General features: G+C 36.4%; 1 protein-coding gene across 4 annotated transcripts in view; it reads right to left on the bottom strand.

Moving 5' to 3' along the window:
- Positions 1-20088, bottom strand: part of LOC102226686 (protein cordon-bleu-like) — a 51788-nt gene that overhangs the window by 28253 nt on the left and 3447 nt on the right. Inside the window, exons 1-8 of one of the 4 annotated variants that reach the window (XM_023330558.1) lie at positions 14598-14776; positions 12787-12981; positions 9899-10109; positions 7587-7815; positions 6930-6974; positions 6208-6296; positions 5660-5731; positions 607-789 (exon numbers count right to left, since the gene is read on the bottom strand). In XM_023330558.1, the coding sequence (XP_023186326.1) occupies positions 607-789; positions 5660-5731; positions 6208-6296; positions 6930-6974; positions 7587-7815; positions 9899-10109; positions 12787-12981; positions 14598-14599 (1026 nt within the window). In that variant the 5' untranslated portion in view covers positions 14600-14776. Of the gene's footprint in view, positions 1-606; positions 790-5659; positions 5732-6207; positions 6297-6929; positions 6975-7586; positions 7816-9898; positions 10110-12786; positions 12982-14597; positions 14777-20088 lie in introns of those variants that run through there. The other 3 variants (XM_023330557.1, XM_023330560.1, XM_023330559.1) reach the window with 3 other exon arrangements.

The raw sequence follows: 20088 nt of genomic DNA, 5'->3' as shown, positions 1-20088 counted from the left end.
TAACACTTATCATGAACACAGACTCCTCCAAATACACGGAACCCTGTAATCAAATGAAGTGAGGAAGGATATTAGTTGCTAAACAACATTTTCCACCACAACGCCACTTTGTAGAGGACACAGCGGAGATGATTCATTCTTGTCACGTCACCCACATGAAAAAGATAGGACTAAAGCCGTTTTTGCTTACATCAAGGTTGATGATTTAAAACAGTTTAAAGATTTGTTTTTCTTTTTGTTTTAATGCTTGACATTTTTTTTTTCATAATAGATTTGAACACAAAGGATTTCCACAAATGTTTCTTGACAAAATATATTTTTTTCAGTCAGACTTTCAGAAAGACTGGTCAGGATTTGGATGCATGGATGAAGATCTGTGCAGTTCTACACTGTAAAAGGACGAAAGTTTGGAAGAGTTGTTTTGCATATGTACAAAGAAAAATTACCCCAACATCAGAGCACTGTTTTTAACGACAAATGTTGGGAAAAAAAAATTAAAAATCAGTGTGTATCTACACCAACAGGTGTTCAACAAGTGCCATGCTTCGTCTGACTAATGAGTCCAAGTCTGAGCACCGCACAGTGTCGGCGTTTTTATCTCTTCACCTGATTGCTCTTAAAGCTTGTGTTTCCTTGGCTGGGTACTGGGACAGCAGGTGGTACTGGGGCCCTTCTCTTCTTGGACTCAGCTTTGGCATGCATCGTGGGAATATCAGTGAAGGACTGAGACTGCTCCAGGGAGCCTGGATGTTCTTCTTTATAGGAGACCCCTGACACAGTGGAAAGACCCTGTGGGTTAGAAGAAGAATAACAGGAGAGAATAAATCAAATCTTGAATAAAAACATTAAAATATGCATATATGCGATACAGGAAAGACTGATTTAGGCTCTATTTAATACCTTTGTCGTAAAATTCTGAGAATAGAAATAGATCTTGCACTATTTTAAGATGAAATCTTCCTTCAAAGGAATGTTTTCATTCTTTTAATAATGATTTACTAATTTCAATGTTTACCTTTAGTCTACCAAGTTTAATTCAAAGCTGCTATACAAAGAATTAATACTTTTCACATTACTGGCACTTCAAGCCCCGTGGGAGCATTAAGCTGTCTAAATAAGGATCACAAACACACATAGATACTCAGAAACATAAAGAGACCGACAATATAAGTAATTCTTCGGTCATAACTGATATTGCCGAATTTATGTGATCAAGCTGAAAGTGCAAGCTTACGTTCAAAGGGTGACTGCTCTTGACTGAACAGAAAAAAGACTCGAATGTGTGATCAAAGACAGCTTTGAGTGCTCCTGAAAATCTGAGCCTCCCTGTGGCTCAGCTTGGTACAGAGCCTTGGCACAACAGGGGCACCACACCAGGGTGTGCAGCCCCATGATCGAAGTAAAATGTTTAAAAGCAAATTAAGCAATGGATTCAGACAATGCCTGAATGTGAGATTAAAGAGCAAGAAGGAACATTACGTTCCGATCACTTGAAGTAACAATACCCATGGTCAAAACATGCCATGATCAGGAGGAGCAAAAGAAAAAAACGGAGAGAAAAATGTAAAAACTTTAATAACAGCTCTAAAGATGATGACGAAATAGTATTTCTTTAATAAAGTCCCAGAAACAGAAGTAAAGAGAAGCAAGCTCAGACGACAACCACAATACACTAGAGGCTTTTTGTATTTTGCTGTAAAGAAACATTTTTCTACACTGTAATGCACAAAACATCCCACAGTCCTGACCTTAACTGCCACTAAAAAATGAAATAAGTCAGTAAAATACTTGCAAAATGGTACAACTCTTCTTTGACTGAACAGTTATTCTCTCTGTGGTATGACAGATATGTTCACAGGATGACAGGATAAGAGACAGGCAGAAGGAGCTGTGGCAGGCAGCAAACTGAGTGATGAAAACACAAAAGGGATGCTTGAGGGGAGGCTGATATGATTTGGAATCCCCCAAAAAAGAACACATTTCAAGTCAAAAAAAAAAATTTCAAAGGAAGAAATTCGCATGAACTCTATCTGACTTTTTCACCTGCTCGCTCCTTCTCCATCGACCTAGTTAAAAACATGAAAACTGCGAGTGGGTAAACTAGATCAGAACGTTCTCTGGCACTTGGGAAGGGAACACAAGTCGGCACCGCATTCATAATAACGATGAGAGCAACACAAAAGGAACCTAAAGGAGCATCATTTACATACTGCATCTTGTAGTGATGCCCATTACTGAGAGCTATAAATAGAAAATAACACATTAGCAAATAACTTAAGATACTTAAAAACAAAGGTGGCTTACGATGACAATTACAGTAAAAGTGCTAATGCCTGCTGTGATTTGAACTTTGGGGACTTGTTTTTGTGCTACCATTTAAAAGTCACTGAATGAAAAGTACGCAGTATTTCTCTGCCCTCTGGTTGAATCTTTCAAGTCGGTTTCATCTAAGATCACAAGTGCTTGTGCGTGATTGGAAGGGGAAGGGGGAAAAAAAGCTGTAAAGGCTGAGTATTTTATAGACCTCAGAAAATGAATAACTGACAGAATGCATGAGGGAGAAATACAGAAATCTTTTTAAAGACTTCAGCAGGGTTGGCAGAGTGCAGAGGGAGAAGACACATGCGCTCACAAATATTATAATGCAGTAGAGTTCATGCGGAGTTTATGGGCAAAGGGGATTTAGATCTTGAGTACTTTTAGAGAATAATTATAAAACAGCAACCTACCCTAAAACATGAATAAGAATCACCCAATATTTGATTAAGTATTTAATCCCCATTCCAAATCTATAACTTTAATCTGACATCCCTAAATTAATTAAAGACAAAAATGTAAAATAACAAAAATCAATAACAGATTTTTTTGCCAAGTAGTCCTGCAAATCCTCAAAGGTTTGCTAGAGCAGAGTAGGCAAGAAACCCATTAGACACACAGAGTATAGACAAATTGTAAACCAACAAAGAAATGGCCTGTCCACTTAGACTGACAGGCCGAGCCATAACTCGTTAATCAGAGAAGCAGCCACGAGACCCGGAGCAGAAAACTTCAGCTCAAGAATCTGCCGCCAAGACAAAATTTGTCTTACAGTCCACAAATTTAGCCTTTATTGATGAGTGGCAAGAAGAAAGCCTTTGCTGAGAAGGGGGATATAAGAAAAAGTCGAGTGTGCAGTTTGACACAGACCATGTAAGAGACGGCAGCAAATGTGGAAGAAGGTGTCCTGGTTAGATGAGACCAAACTGAACATTTTACGTGCAAAGGAAGACTAACACTGTCTGCTGGCAGTGGCAGCATCATGCTGTGGGGAACTTTTCTTCAGCAGGGACAGGAAAGCTGATCAGAGTTGGTGTGAAAATGAAGGGAGCGATGGTTCAAGTTCCAGAAGGACATAATGCCAGAGGTACAGTTAAGCCCATCATTTAGTTTGAAATCCATTTGTCATTCAAACTGGATTCTTTTTTCTTATCCTGGTTGGAAACGACACAGGCATATCCTAAAAGAAACTGGGTTTTTTTTCACCATGTGGAAAGTCTTGTATAAGATTTATACTGGGCCAACTGGAACTTGAAGACACTTGGATACAGCCTTGTAGCCCTTTTTTGAGTTGTGCTTACAACTCAGCACCTTTGGCTGATTTGTGAGCCATTTCAATATGGACAACTGTCCATATTTTAATGCATGGACAGTCGCATGGACAGTTGTCCACTCATTAAAATGTCATGGTTAGTTAGTGTGATGTAGAATCTTTAATTTTTTCCACTTGCATACACTTGAAGAACACTGTTATATAAAATGTAAGCAAAACAATTTTTTTTTTTGCCTTTTTTGTGCTGAAATCTATGGCTCACTTTAGCATTATATTCTGTCACACAACTGAATTAAATTAATATACTTGGTTTTAATTTTTAACTAGCTTCCATTTGAAACAGAATTACCCAAATATAAGGATATGTGGAATGTCAGAGTTTGTAGGACCACACACTCTTACCCTGACCTACACAGTAGTTTAGACCTTAATGAACAATTACAGATAAGAGGCTGGGCTTTTACTGCTAATGTAGCCAAGGTAGTGTAATTTGATGCCTTCAAGCTGATAACACAGCGTGCATGCATGTGGGTGGATGTGTGTGTGTGTTTCACTGCACAAATGCATGTGTGTGGTCTGATAACAGTCAGTGAATGAAAAACAATCATATCAGAGACGAAAGCCAAGCTGCATTGACGCCCACTGATAACGATAAGGCTGAGAATGAAAATATCTATAAATCAAACTTAGCTGCCACTGCCTTAGATACATTTTGGTATTTGGATTACATCATAAAGATGACACAATGCCTTTTACATTGTGTTTTGCACGCATAAATCCTGTCCATGCCTTCCTTTTTTTTAACACTTCCTGACTCAGTTCAAAAGTTTTCATTCTCAACATTTTCAAATAATTACATCAAGGAAATGAGGCATACAATGAGAAATATTCTACAAAGCATCATCAGCAAGCAAACCAACAATGGAGGCAATGCACAGTGTTAGCGATATGACAGAAAACAGGAGGGTGGAGTCCAACCAGCAGCTTTTTAACTCAGTGAAACAGAACAGCAGAGAGTTGGCCAGTGTTTCTTTACCTAATGCAATTGACTCCCTTCTTAATGATGTTATGGGTGTAACAAGCAGACCTCAGCAGCTGAGAATCTGTTTTACAGTGGCGTGGTTACGGGAAGTTTTATGTTGATGTTTAAACCTGAAATAATTAGTTGCAAACACATCTATCAAGGATTCTAATTTTACTAAACATTTTCAGATGTTCAAACCAAGAAGCTGCTGATCTTAACCTTCTGACTGTGTTTAGGAATAAGGTTCATTGCTCTTCGCTTACTGCTCTCTATTAATAATAAATAATGTGTACCTGTCTCTTGTAATTGTCCAACTTGTAATTAAGTGTTTGCATGTGAAACAAGTTATTTTTCTACATTAACATGACAGAGGCCTGCTTACAAATGTAAAGACAGTTGCTGCCCTCTGGAGGACAAAAGAAAACAATGTTCTTTTACTGGAGATATAATGACCAACCTTTTAAATGACCCAGCTTTAACTACAATAAGCATGTACAGCAACTCCCCATTTGGACTTTGGACTCATAAACCACAACATTGTTCAAGCATGCAGTGCTTCCAGTTGCACATTAATTTATACCTTTAAATGACAGAGAATATCCAAGTTTTAATACTGGAAATTTAATCAGAAAAAATCCCCCAAAAAACTACCCTTTTCTTGCAAATTTGCAATTTTCAACATCAGGGATTTTTTCCGTGGCACATTATTTTTTCTTTGCTACACTATGATCCTAATATTCGGTCATACAAAAGATTAGACCTATCAACATATACATGATTTTTACCTCACACAATACTGTTTGCAACATGCTACACCGGTTTGAACTGCTGAGTGAGAATAAAAGTCTTGGAAACAAAACATTCAATTTTAACTAACTGTATACAAAGGACAAAATGAGTCCAAAACCTTGCAGAATCAGCAAGTCTTTGAAGTTTGTTTTTCAATATATGCTGTAAACAGCTCTTGTACTATCCACCCATAAAAATAGCTGAGTAATTTCATAACTAGTTCAGATGAGATTAATAAATATATTTTAAATACTTACATTGAATTTTGTGTCTGAGTTTTGAACTGCAATGTCATCAAAGTCATCCATGTCCAAAGACTTATTGTCAGTCTGCAAATGGAAAGGAATACACACATGCAGCATTCAAAGACACACACATGCATTTAGTGTTTTTCAAAGCATTTTCTCTGGCTGTTTTACATTAGATAGCAATCTGATCCACAACATCATCATTGATACGAATGTACGGTAATCTTAAAAATGCTTCTTTGAGATTATTTTGAAAGACAAATTTCTGAGACAGCCTCAAACAGGAATCAAACACATTTGTGTTTAATAAAATTAGAGACAGCAGATATTTTCAACAATATAGAAATAGACACTTTGTATCTATCCAAAAGTATGACGATAACTCAAGGAATGTGCCTTACAGCTTGGCTCAGAGGCTTTAGATTTATACACAATACAGGTTTACTTTTGACTAGGAAAATAAATTAAATAAAGATGTTAGGTTAGTTGACAAAATGGCTGCCTGTTACTTTAGAATTTGTGAAAGTACTCCCTACATGCGATATTTAAAATCTTACCTTTGATTTCCTTTTGCTGAATGGGAAGATATTTAGTAACCCTTTCTTTTGTGGTCTTCCCAGACTAGCAGTACTGGAATAAAAAGACTCTACAAAAAAACAGAAAAAAGTAGAGGAAGTGAAGTTAGATATGGCATCATTAACGAGTCATATTAAAAGAGTTATGGGCCAGTGTTATTCTGAAACTATAGCAATGCATAAATTACAGTTATAAAGAGGTTGGAGTGTTTTTAATAACTAAACATTCAATTTAAATTCTGTTATTTACATTGCTTGCACACAAAAATATCCAAAAAAATCGATTAATGAAAAAACTATTTCAATCGCTATATCTTACTTTATTAGCCAGCAGAGGGCGCCAAAACCTAATTATTTTCTACCAGTTTTATTTAACCTTCACATGTTAAACTGATGTTTCTCAATAAAAATGCTATTTTTGTGCTATCCTACTGAGCAATGATGTGATTTGGTCTCTAAATTAGCAAAGCTAATTAAGTTCATTACAATTATTCAGAAATAAAAGGTGACAATATGGTTCACACATATTACAACTATAACTTCACATAATTTCTTTTAACATAGTCTTACTATAAGCAGCCTACAAAGCTTAATAAAAGCACCAACAAGACTTTGTTAATGAGGAAGCAGCAGTAGATTGGGTTAAACAGCCTTTGGGGGTTAGTATAGAAAACATTAGCACCAGCAACATGGAGGACATATACCTGAGTTGTTCAGAACAGGGGCAGAAGCCATTTTAGGCTGTAAAACTGGAAAAAAAATTTACAAACAGACTGAGTCATTGATACGTGACCTGCATTGCAACAAACTGATAAATCGTTTGTGCTCTGTTTAGACTTTCAAACATCTAAAAATGGCACACAGACTAAGCTAATGTGGAGGATACACACACAAATAATAAATAAGTTTACAGTATCCAGATGAAAATATGCATGCCCTTGTGTTTGAAATACACCAAAGTATGATGTGATAATGTACATATCTAAAACACTAAGATTAGTGAAAAAGTTTGAAACGAAGTGAACGCTCCTGCCAGGTACTGCATGAATACTAGTAGTTAACGCAGCTGGATATTAAAAATTAGATAACTGCATTTGACCATAAACATGACATAATGTTTTGCTTGTATCATTCTGCGCCACACCAAGAATTTCTATGATAAAAACAGAATCTTTCTGGGTTTGGTTTCTCAGAATGACATGAATCATAAAGTATGACCTTGACTCCAATCACAACTGAACAGATAAGACAAAATATCCATATAAAGCAAGTCCTATTCCACTCACAGTTGATATCCGTCACTGAAACCACCATTGTACACATAGACATTAGAATTAGCATTAATTCGGGTTAAGGTTTACCTAGACTCTGATCGTGCACGTAGAGTTCTTTGATTCCCAGCTCTGTCAGAGATTTGTCCAGTGGTAACTCGTGGCGACTGATGCAATCTTTCAGGAGCAGGACATGTGCAGGGTCAAAATCACACTTGTCACAGATGGCCGGTATCAAAGCCTGGAGCGGAACCAGTGGGTTGACCCGTAACACGGCCTTCTGGTTGCCGTGGAAGTTCACCATCAACCGCACAGTTTTCTGAGATAATGATGGAGAGAATTAATCAGTAAATCTAGGTCTACTGATCAAACAAAAGCCTTATTAAGTAGAAATGTGTCAATCAATAGACAAATTCCAATTATTTAGTTCTACGATGGGAAAGTAGAAAAACAGCTGGTTGCACTTCTAATAAAAGAAAAAGTTGCCAATGCTTGATGGAAATATTGAAACAACAGAAAACTTTATATATGTAATGCTCTTAAATGACTAGTGTGTAGTATGCACCAAGTCTGTTTACCAGTCCAAACTCATCTGTCCTGCATTTGCAAGTCTCCCTCCATCATCTGCACATCACAGCGAGTTTGAGACTCACACATTCCCTTCATTACTGACAACATGACGACTCTGGAACAATATCTGATAAAAAATTTGTTTGAGTCCATGCCTCAATGGATCAGAAGGATTGTGGCAACATAATGGGAAATAAGTGGTTGCAGCTAATGATTATTTTAGTAATCAATTATTCTATCAAATATTCTGATGATTAATTGGATTTTAAAAATTGACACATTCTGCAGATTTTTCATCTAATCACTGCATCTTATTTTATCAAATATTAGAAATGCATAGAGAAAATGCAAAAATAAAAACAAAAACAATTAATTCAACTTGCTTTTTACAGCAATAGGATAAACAATTTATTGTCTAAACATGGCATTCCTTTAAAGCACCCTTGATCATTTGGAGCAAAGAATGCATATAAATCTAAATAAAAAATATTTCTAACATCAACCTCTGAAAAGCTCAAGCCTTTTTGCTTGAATTAGGATCAATATAGAGCAGGGTTAACCAATTGACCATTTTTTCAATTAGCCAATTAATAATTGGAAAGCAAAAGGTGCTTACTTGTAGGTATTTCTTTTACAGAATTTGAACCAGGAAAAATGAAAACAATGTCACTTGAAGAGTTCTAGGTATTATGTCTTTACAGACAGAGAAGGTTTTTTTTATTTTAAAAATGTATACATTTCCTGTTTTGGCTCCAAGTGTGTCGCTCTTTCTTCAAATGACCTTATTGTAAAGTCTGCATACTCCAGTTAATTAATCGACTACTAAAATAGCTGATTATCATTTCAATAATTGATCTAGCATGATTAATCAGATAAACTGTTTCAGGACTAGAAATAACTCCCAATTGGGAAACAACTCATAATGTTAGGGCCAATTAGCATATTTTAACAGGACATACCTATTATTGATCAACTGAGTACACACTGATCCCACAGCAGTCTGACTTTAACTGCTGAAAAGCCTAATGGGTGAAGGAATAAAACAGTAAATGACTGACAGCAGTTGTAGGAGGAGTGTTGGCCTCTGGCCTGAGGCCAGCTGGGCTCAAAGGCAGACAGAGCTGCCACTGAGCCCTGAGAACAGCAGAGAAATAATGCATGGTAACTAAAGGTAAGGGACTCATCAAATATTGAAACACCTGAGGAAAGCTAAGGAGAGGCAGAGAAAAGTACACAAAGAAAGAAATAGCTGAAGAGTGAACAAAAAGAAGTAAAAAGTAAAATGTTAACACAACCTGTAGAGTTTCCACTCAGAAAAGTCACACAAAAATAAAGAGTGTATAAAATTGACTCTAGTATGTACAGGCCAGCTTACAAGCAACCAGCTTCCTACCTTAGCATGAGCCCTTACAGGTTTCACTGGCCTTGCCTTCTGCCAGTGGTACAAAGTGGACAGGGTGGAAGAAAGATTACAAGGGGCCTCATGTAAGCAGCATAAAGCACATGATATGAAATATTGTTACGTAATGTGATCTATTTTTTCTAGGATGTTAAATGTATTAACTGATAGTTATTCATATATGACTGAAAAAAAAAGATGTTCTCCAATTGTAATTCTCTTTAATTCTCTTTTATTATAATATCTGCTTCATTTTTAGGAAAATACCTTTGGCCACAACACAACATATAAGAGTCGTGGCCCATTTGAACTGATTTCAGGCGGTAGCATATGAAGTATTTTTTAAATGACCTCAAATAGACTTCAAAACGCAATGAGCACACAACAAAAAGTGGGACCTGCTGCAACAAAAGCGGGATTCCCCGTAACTCACCTCTGGCACTTTAGGAGCTGGTCTACGGGTCACTTTCTCCTCCACGACTTTCTCCTTGATGAGCACACAGGCCACATTGAAGGAGCCGAGCAGGGCGTTGGGCTTGAATCCCAAAGAGTGACCGTCGGGGGAAAGCAGCTCCAAGGTGTGCGTTGATGGGTTAAGATGGTGGTGACCACACAAATCAACCAGCAAATCCATCAAAGGTTTACTGGGAGACGAGAAAAGAAAGAGGAGTGAAAGTGTGTCCGGATAATATGTGTGTGCGTGTGCCCGTCTGTGTAAGGACAGAATATTGGGTTACAAGGCCTACCTAGCTTTAGCTTCACAAAAAAGGAAAGCAAAACGAACTCGTATACCTAATGAACTGCAAATAAGCAGGACAATAAAGTTGTTTTTTGCCAGAATTAACTGCTGTTTTCCCTTTGCTTTTTGGAAAACTCAAACATGTGATGTCTTCATATCTAACTGGAGTTCATAGATGAGCACTGAACAATACTGTTCTAAACATATCTAAGTCAATTTTAAAACTATAAACAGCAATAAGTTATTAATAAGCTAAATAAGTAGTGTATATACATATATATACACACAAGGGGCCTCATGTAAGCAGCATATATATTATATATATATATATATATATATATATATATATATATATATATATATATATATATATATATATATATATATATATATATATATAATTTTTTTTTCCTTTTAAATACTGACCAAATATTGCAATTTGCCTTTACTTTACTACTTGGTCAGTTTGTCCATGTATCAACTAATAAACTACAAGGTTTATCCAAGAGAAGACAACAGCAAAGAAAACATTCGTGTAACAGGACTGGCTCTGCCCTCTACTTATTCATTCATTTGCTCTGCAATCCAGTTGGAGAGGGCAAGTGATGATTAGGTCTACAGTATTACCTGCCAATCTTCAGACAAAGAAATAAATGGTCTCTTTTTGTGGGAAAATCCAGATCAAATGACATAATGGAGACAGATAGCACAACAAAGAATGCTGAAGAGAAAATCTCTGACTTTGGAATCAGTGTGCTCCATATGTGGGCCTGAAACGGCAACACAATGGTATATGATTTTCATAATATTAAAACACTGTGTTGCAATTCATCATAGATAAGTAATCGGCTATTAGCTGATTCCAGGTTTCTGAGTTGCAGTGCAGTGTTTAGCAACAGAAATAAAGATACGAGTTACACAACTAAATTATGTAACCAATTTCATGAGTGCTATACAGGGGCATTAAAAAGATTTTTGGAATAACAGAGCTCAGTGTCAGCTCAGCTCAGCAAATAAAGACACAAACACTGATTCTTTTAATCCTTTTACAATATGTTGTCAGCTGTTCTCTACATTGCTTTGTCTGTGTGAGTATTCTTATACAAGAGTTAGAAAGAGATTTCTGTAAGTCAATGCAAATCATGATATAAATGGTGACCACAGCACATCTATTTGCATTCAATAAAGAACTAATTTCTAAAACTTTATTAAATTGTTTTGATCCAAAACCTTCTAGAAAAACATGGTTACTGCATAAAACAGTTTCATGCATCCGAGTAAATTAGGGTATCACCAAAAAAGTGAATAAATCAAATATGTAATTGTGACACACATACAGTGTAAGTGTGAAATGTATAGCTTTATTATTATTTTTTACGAATGACCAATAAAAAAATAAACAAAAATATTGTGCTATGCCCTAAACAATTATGAGGAGGACTGCTGACTTGACAGACATTAATTTGTCCTTAGGTCATTGTCAAAGAACCTGATTTTTCACAAAGTCCTGTATATAGGCATGTTATTGGAAAGTTGAGTGGAAGGAAAATGGCTGGTAGACAAAGTAGTAAAAGTATGGAAAAACTGCAAAAAATGGGCAACTAATTTACACTTGTAAGGCCTCTGTTGCTAGAACTATATTAGAAATGTACAACCTGTATACACAATTGTTTTTCCATCAGATGTTGAATACAGGCAGATTTGATCTTCCACAACTCCCACTGTTAAAAATAGGCACTGCAGTGAATGCTTCAAGAGGTTAAATGTCAAAGGGAAACTCTTCAAATTTTGATTCTCTCGAGACTCTCCATAAGGAGCCTTTACTCTCCTTATGGAGGGTGTCAATCACTTAAAACTGGACCACAGTCAAGACAGTATAGTGTAGGCAATAACATAGGATTTCCGAATTAAGAATAACTTTTTAACTGGTTAATAAAAGCTATAATCATGCACATAAAAAAATATTGTGTTTTTGAGTAAAAAAAATACATTAGTTACATTTCTTAAACTGATTTCTTGAAATAATTTTACTTCTCAATGATTTTCTAACCAACCAAAAAGCACCAGTACATTGTATATGTAAAAACTGACCAGAGAAAAACAAACAAAACCTTATTTTTGTACACTGGTAGGGAATACAATGGAGACATCTGCTGGCCTTAAGATTTTACTTGGGTAATAAAGAGAGGCTTGTTTTTTTTTTATCAAAGACATCCCCAATTTTCTGCCTCAGCAGCAGCAGGAACCTCATTATGGAGTGCATTAGCAGGTCAGCTGACCACACACCAGGACAAAAGCCTGTGCACTGCATAGAGAATGGCATGTGAACATTCACCAGGCTCCATAAAATAGGGCAACATCCATTTATCATATTCCAGTTTGGGAGTTTAACTCACATGATCTAACTCTAAGACTGAAAGATTTCTAGATTTATCAGTTTAAATAAAATAGCAGTAGATTGTAGAACTTGTATCAGCATTCACAACCAAAATATCTCGCAGACGAAAGCAATGGAAGGACAAAGTGACTGAACAAATACCACTGGAATTTGAGAGATTAAACATGTGCTTCATTGGACTAACCTTCCATCCTCTGTTACAGAAACCTGGTAGCCATGTGGTAGAGTTAGCTGGAAAACGATGGTGGGCCTTAGGATGTTTTCCTTGACATCCATGGCTGATGTCCCTCCTCCATCAGGTACATTGTACCTGAACAAATGACGGGGAGCCGGTTGGGGGGCCTGTGGTGGAGGTGGGGCAGGAACTTTCATTCTCCTCCTGGATAATGACAAATCCAAAGGTTAAAAAAAAGATACAGAAATACTAGATATTCCCAGGTGTTTTTTATTACCTTTTTAGAAGCACTAATTTTATTTTTACTTCTATTTCAACTGAGACACTTTTGTTTCTCTTGAATTCAGCACTGCTTACATAACAACCCAGCCTGGTGAATGGATTCCACTGTTACCACCTCAAGAGCAGCCTGAATACCAATGACATTTTTTTTTTCTGCATTTCTGACTTTGGTGCAGTGTTGCACCAAAGACTTCATTCATACTACAACAGAAACTGAAATCATCCGTTTGGTTATCAAGATGTTTAATCTTCGAACAGCTACTGATTCAACGTGATTCTGAAATGACTCACAACAACAACCTAACAATTTCTGCAGATTCTCCTTCTGCTATCTCACCTATATCCCAGACCGCCCACACTTCTATGAAATGCATTTGTGTCACTTAGTTCTCGCCTTTAAATTGCATTCCATAGCACTCCTCATAAACATCTCTCTTTTCAATCTTATTGCAGCTCTGGGTAATTATTTAAAATAAAAATATGCAGTAACAGATCATTATAACAGATGTAGTCACCTATAAAACACCTGATGAATCATAGTTTTACTAAAATGAAGCCTGGAAAGGACTGGCTACTGGTGTCACGGTAAACAAAGGGTTTAAAGTGTAAGCATTTCACAACGAAAATTAGTTTCCGAGGCAATAAAGAAAATTCCATCTGTATACCTGTAAGTGTAGATTAATGTAGTGCTGCCCTTCCCCCACTTACTGCTGTGCACTGCTTTTTTAATGTCTGAAAGGCTCCTACTATCTAGGCTTGGAAACAGATGTAAATAAGTTTGTTTGTAATAGTACTGTTATATGTTGACTTCTTCATCATACTGAAGATTTTTATATTCATTTATTTTAGATATGACATTGTTTGACGTCTTGTTTCTGCTCACATAAATTGGAAAGAAAAATAATAATAATTAAGGTGCAACATTCTGTGCGACAAGCATCTTTATTTAAGAATAACTGCTAAATTTTACCAGGGGGGTTTACTTTGTTTTTCTTAAATCTATGTATCAAAAAAATGACAAAAAAAAATATAGATAGCATTATTATAAGTAACATTCAATTACATTATTTTAGCATCAATAGAAATAAGATACAATAGATACAATAATTCTAATTATGTTATGCATTTAAATATTATGTTTTTGAATAGATACTTCAATACAGTGAAGCTTAATAAATGTTATCCACCGAGAGAATTTCAAGCCAGCCAACACCTAGTTCTTGGGATCGCCTGGTTTTCCTGAACTACCTAAAATAAAATACATTTAAAAAGTAAGCAAAACTTTGTTGGCACGAAAACTCCTGAAAACAGCTGCATGTTCAGACCATAAGAACAATAGTTACATAAAAAAAAAATCCTCCTGTGATGAGCTTGGGAAAGATATTATCGACATGGACTCCTGAGGCTACAATCAGCAGCCCAACAGAAACAGTAGATTTCAACAAGTCATGCACTGTATGTACACAATGGCAAACAATTATTCTAGACAACATTTTTTCATACAGTGCATGTGAATTTCATAGAAGTATCTCACTTACATCAAAGGAAATCCTTGCGTTAGTGTCCAAACAATTGGTGTTCAGACCAATTCTCAACCTTTACAAATGTTCTAAGATTCAGCACACGCCTCAAAATAATCGATGTGCCCGTCTTTTATCGTCCAACCCAGGGCTGTAAAATTCAATGTTCTCTGAGGCTTTTCCACCCAGTCCAGAATAGAAAAATAAGAATGAGCATGACAGCGAACGGACTCTAACCTGAGTAAGGTTAAACATTGACAGGATGTGAGACATCAGCTAACTCTGACCCAGAGGACACAGAGAGTCATTAACTCATGCAATGCAGAGTGGTTTCTGCTGGTTGTGTCATTGGAATGACAGCCCACAATTAAGGTTATGACAACACTGATTATAATCCATTTAGAAGTAAATTATAGTGAGGGGTTTGTTTTATTATTAAGTTTGAAGACTGTAAATATAAAACTCCTTCAAACATATGGGTTACCCACCATAAACATAGTACTATATTGTTTACTATATTGTCATTCTTGTAAACGCTTAAGAAGCTACAAAGGCATTATTAGGATGTGAAGCCTTCTTGGTAGGTCTGGTCTTTAAAGGTAAACAGAACCAGGCTCTGTGGACCTGTAAGACTGGGCCTCAGCCAGACTTAGCACAGTGAGCTAGTATCCTCCTCTCCCTCTCTTTTTTTAGAGCAACATTTCACTTTCCCGCTCTCTCCAGCATAGACAAAGACGCCTTTAGGAAAAAGTCTGGTCTCCCACAGAGTTGGAATCACCGTAAGCAATGAGAAAGATGAGGAGAGTAAAAGAAAAGTAATGAAGGAAAAGCAGGAAACTCTGCTCTGGCACAGGGGTGCAGTAAGTGGAGTGCTGCGATGCTGCAGGAACTTGGTTACTAAAGTGCTCTTTTCTTTTATACGCACATACACACACTGCTAATGGACCTTTCAGAAACACTAAGTCCCTTTCACTTGACTAAGCATCATCCATAAGGATACATTACTACCCCAAGTTCATAATAAAACACCTTTTACTCTTTATTAGGTCTTTTTTGATAAGATTTAAGACATCCATTACTCACAAGAGGAACTTTTCTCTGATTTCACTACTAAAAAAATTTTGTTGGATATGCACCTGTTTCAACATTTACAATACGCACACCTGAAGGCACTTTAGATGAACCAATTTATCCAACACATGCATCTTTTAGGCTTTTGGAGAAAAAGAACCCATACATTCACAGAGAGAACATGTGAACTCCATGCATAAAGACCCTGGCTCAGATTTGAACACGTGATCTTCTTGTTACAAGGAAACATGGCTAAGAACTGGGCCACTGTGCAGCACCAATTTAAACGTGAGCAACAAAGTTCGACTCAGTTTATTTACAAAGCACAGAGTCAATGACTTTGCAGTTATCACTACCGAACAAGCACATAGTGACAGCAGGAAGTCAACTGACTGATGTTTTTGACAGAGGTGTTAGAAAGGAGTAATTCAAACAAAAAAGGTGTCACCCTCTCAAAATAAAAATAAACACACTTGCCTTCTAGACATGCTGTTACATTGCTTGAAGGACATAGCTAGTACAGTAGCAAATGTGAAAAAACTTCAGTTTTTAAATAAGACAACCACTGGTGATTGTGAACTACTTTGTTTCTGACAAATTTCTTTCTTTATTTATTTAATTTAGTGGCAACTTGTCCACCCATGTCATTGGGTGAGAGATGGAGTAGCATCCCCGCAGCCCTACAAGGATGTCCTTAGAGTCAAGGACAATAGAAGTTATAATGTGCAACCATATAATACAAGACATTATAATTTCCACATACACATTGACTGATCAGGTAATTTGTTTAAATGCCCTTGATATGGCTTCATTACTTCATTCAAAATTGAGAAATAGTGGTTATGCATCCATTCACAGGACAGACAATCATAGATACGCATAGACACTCCTATGTACCATTTGAAAAGACTGATTATCAAAAACATCACATTGACACCGTTGTTATTTGAGTTGTAGGAACATGACTCAAGCAGAACATTGTCCAAAAGTTGAAAAGTGACCAAACACCATTAGGGTACAGGTTGGGGATGGGCAATATCAAATTACCAGTGAGTTTTTTAATGTTATTTATTTAGATAAAAATGAGTTACATTGAAAACACAACATTATTTAGTTGTTAGCTTTGTCAGAAACTCCAAAAGACACAAATGTGGGCCTTAATCATTTGGATTGATGACTATCTAAACAAAAACTTGCCTATGGGACATCCTACATGTTTGAGGAAAATTCTTATCTTGCGTTCATATTACAAAGCTGCTGTTAGAGTTGACAAACTTTCCTCTGGCTTGAAGAATTAAAATCCTAATTTTTCTTTATTGAATACATACTGTATATGTAGTCAGTAAGTTTTAAAAAAAAACTTGTGTTTAAAATAAAAATTCAAATGGTAAAACCACTAGAATGAACAACAACAATTATCAGTGCCATTATTTACCTCCCACCTTCCATTGTCCTGTCTCAGATGAATGTGAGCACATCCCAGACTCTCCCTCACTTCACTCTGGACCCACACGTATACACCATCCTGCAATCCAGCCAGCATACTTCTTGGGTGTCATGGTGTCCCCATGACAACCTATATTTACACCACTTGACTGCAGATGAGAGCAGACCTCGGTTCAGCAGCAGCTGTGGATATTGGACGCATTCTCACAAAGGGCGTGTATCCCAGAAAGGCAAAAACCAACAAGGATGGCAAGAAAGAAAACCAGCAAAGAAGCTTTGAAAGATTTTTTCTGTTAGTACATAAAGACATTTAAAACACGAGCTCTCTACATGTTGCTAAACCACGTAGCAATATATAGTAACCTGCTTAGCAACCCAAACAGGGTCTAATTCAGCATACGCCTTGATGAAAGCATTACTGACCACATAATTAGCAACCTAAACACACAGCAAGACACAAATGTAGACTATGTCTTGCGACGTAATGAAGGTCTTGCCTGCGGATGCAGTTTTTTCATTGTTCTGAATTGGTCTGCACATTATATTTCTACATTTTTTAAAATACATTAAGGTCACATAATTTGTATGGTGGTTCTTTATAACCATGCTAAAAGCACTGCCTTCCTCGAGCACAGCAATAAAATAGACACTGTAGCATCACATTTCTCTGAGCGTCCACACTCAAATGAAACTCGCTCTTTGCACATGGCTGCTAGGTTTCCTTTAATATGGGACTCAGTACTCAGTTTAGTCTTCTCAATTTTATTACTATTTTCTCAACAAAACTGTGGGAGGATCTATCAAATACTACAGAAAAGCCACCTTTCCACTAAACTAGAGGTGCATAAATTATTTTGCATTGAAACAAGGACAATTAGAGGCTTTATTTTTGCCTCTAACAAAAAATGCAGCACATGTGCATCACAATAAATCTGAATATTTATTGTAACAATCTAAAATTTAGGCTAGGACTAGAAAGTCTGTAGACCCATTAGAAAAATATTAAAAATGAGTGAAAAATGTATTTATTGCAGTAACTCCATCAAGGCAAGTCAAAGTTTATTTATATTTACAGTCTCAGCTGACCAAAGTGATTCACAACAAACACAGCATCACAAGTAGGTAAATGATAAAATAGAAATAAAATTAGGCTTAGTAAAAAATAATACCAAGTGAACACATTGTATTAATTAATTAGACACAAAAAATAAGTAACCATGCATTATAAAAATAAAGTAGCAGAAAAATTTATAGTGACTTAAGTGAATAAGTAAGGAGTGATAGGAGTCTTTACAATATTCCAACGTTATGATGAGTTAGACTTATGAGTGACAAGCAACCCCAGTAGAAATAAGAAAAAGAAATAACAGATGTTAGTAGGAAAAAGAGAAATATTTGATGATGCAGAACTACAGAACAGAAAAAGCAAACAGGTGAAGAACAATGGAGCTGATGGTGAAAAGACAGAGAGATCATGTAAAATCACAACAGTTAGAAATGCTAATTAGTCTGTTCTCTAATTCCCAAGATGATTGTTCAATTAGAGACTGCTCCCACTAGAGAGACTCAAGGAAAAACACTTATGATGCAGACATTGCTAGAACAGGTTTCACAATGGCAACACCTACTCCTTTTTAAAAACTAAACCAAGTACTCATCTTCATGGATTGAGATTATTTAGAGGACAAGAGATCAAATAGAAGTTCCACTTGTTGTGTTTCTCAATGTACATCATAGAAATGTCACCATAAGCAGGCTCTGTACTGCAGCCTTCAATTGTTTTCATAATAACACCTCAAAAAATGATGTTAGCACAAAGTGGTTGTTTTCTCTGCATTAATGGATTAAACGGTTCACCAACATCCAACAATCTTGGAGTATCCACCAGACTCCATTAAATCTGTATGCGCAAACATGTGCAGTCCGTCTGTCTTCCTCTCTTACCAACGCACATACCGCAGTGACTAACATATGACAGCGGGCTTCCAGAAATAAACTGACTCATAACAGCTGCTTTAAACAGACAAACACTCTCTGTCTGTCCGCTGTTGTTACTTCACATTGTCAAGTGTACAGAGAGGTCTTTGTTGTTAAAAAAAGTGTCTGCCACTTCATGTGTTCAGCACTAACAGCGGGGTTGGCATATAACACAGCCGACAGTGTGGTGGAGCCCATGAAGAACAACTGTCTACAAATACACCCAGTGTAGAAATGTGATAAATATAGCACCGCATTGCTCTGGAGTGAATATTCAGAGCTGCGTTTCTGTCTTAATGGTACACAGAAGGGATGTTGTTGGGTGTTCTTGCCCTTAAACAAACATCCATTTGACATTAAACAGAAATCCCATTATTACCAGAAAAAAAACATACGTAACATTTTATTACCATTCTCTGCCGATTATCTCTAAATTTAAGAGTTGAGTTGAAGTTTGCAAGCTTGTGGAAACCCAACATCCACACATTATTTAAGTCAAAGTGGTCTGCTAAATGGTTGATGCCGTAGAACTGCCAACAACATTACCTCAAATGAGTGCTCTCCTGTCCATCTCACATTTCAGAGGGGTTTAATTTAAGCTACCATAAAATAAGCCTAAATATACTGTTGTAACCAATGGAGACGTCCCTCTTTGTGTATAAAAAAAATAGACATATATATTTTTTTAAATTAAAAAGAATGTTTCTACTCAGTTTTACACTCTTCCATACTATATTGAGTCCTTATGTGACGGACTAACCCCAATTATTTAACAATTGTGAAGTGAAATTAAAATGATATACAGTTTTCTTCTTTGTAATTTTGTGCAACATTTGAAAATATGTATGTTGATGCAAAGCTGACAGCAACAAACTCAAAAGACTTGTAACTATAACAGCACCAAACCTTCCAAATAAGTGTTGAACTTCGAAGTATTAACTCAGGTAGGCTAAATACAAATGCATGTCACACTCTATAGTATTAATTAGAAAAGAAAATAAAGCATCAGTCATTT

This window comes from Xiphophorus maculatus, chromosome 3 (assembly GCF_002775205.1).
Source record: "Xiphophorus maculatus strain JP 163 A chromosome 3, X_maculatus-5.0-male, whole genome shotgun sequence".
Taxonomy (NCBI): Eukaryota; Metazoa; Chordata; class Actinopteri; order Cyprinodontiformes; family Poeciliidae; genus Xiphophorus; species Xiphophorus maculatus.
Note: the sequence above shows the minus strand (reverse complement) of the source record. Positions and strands in the feature narration are given on the sequence as shown.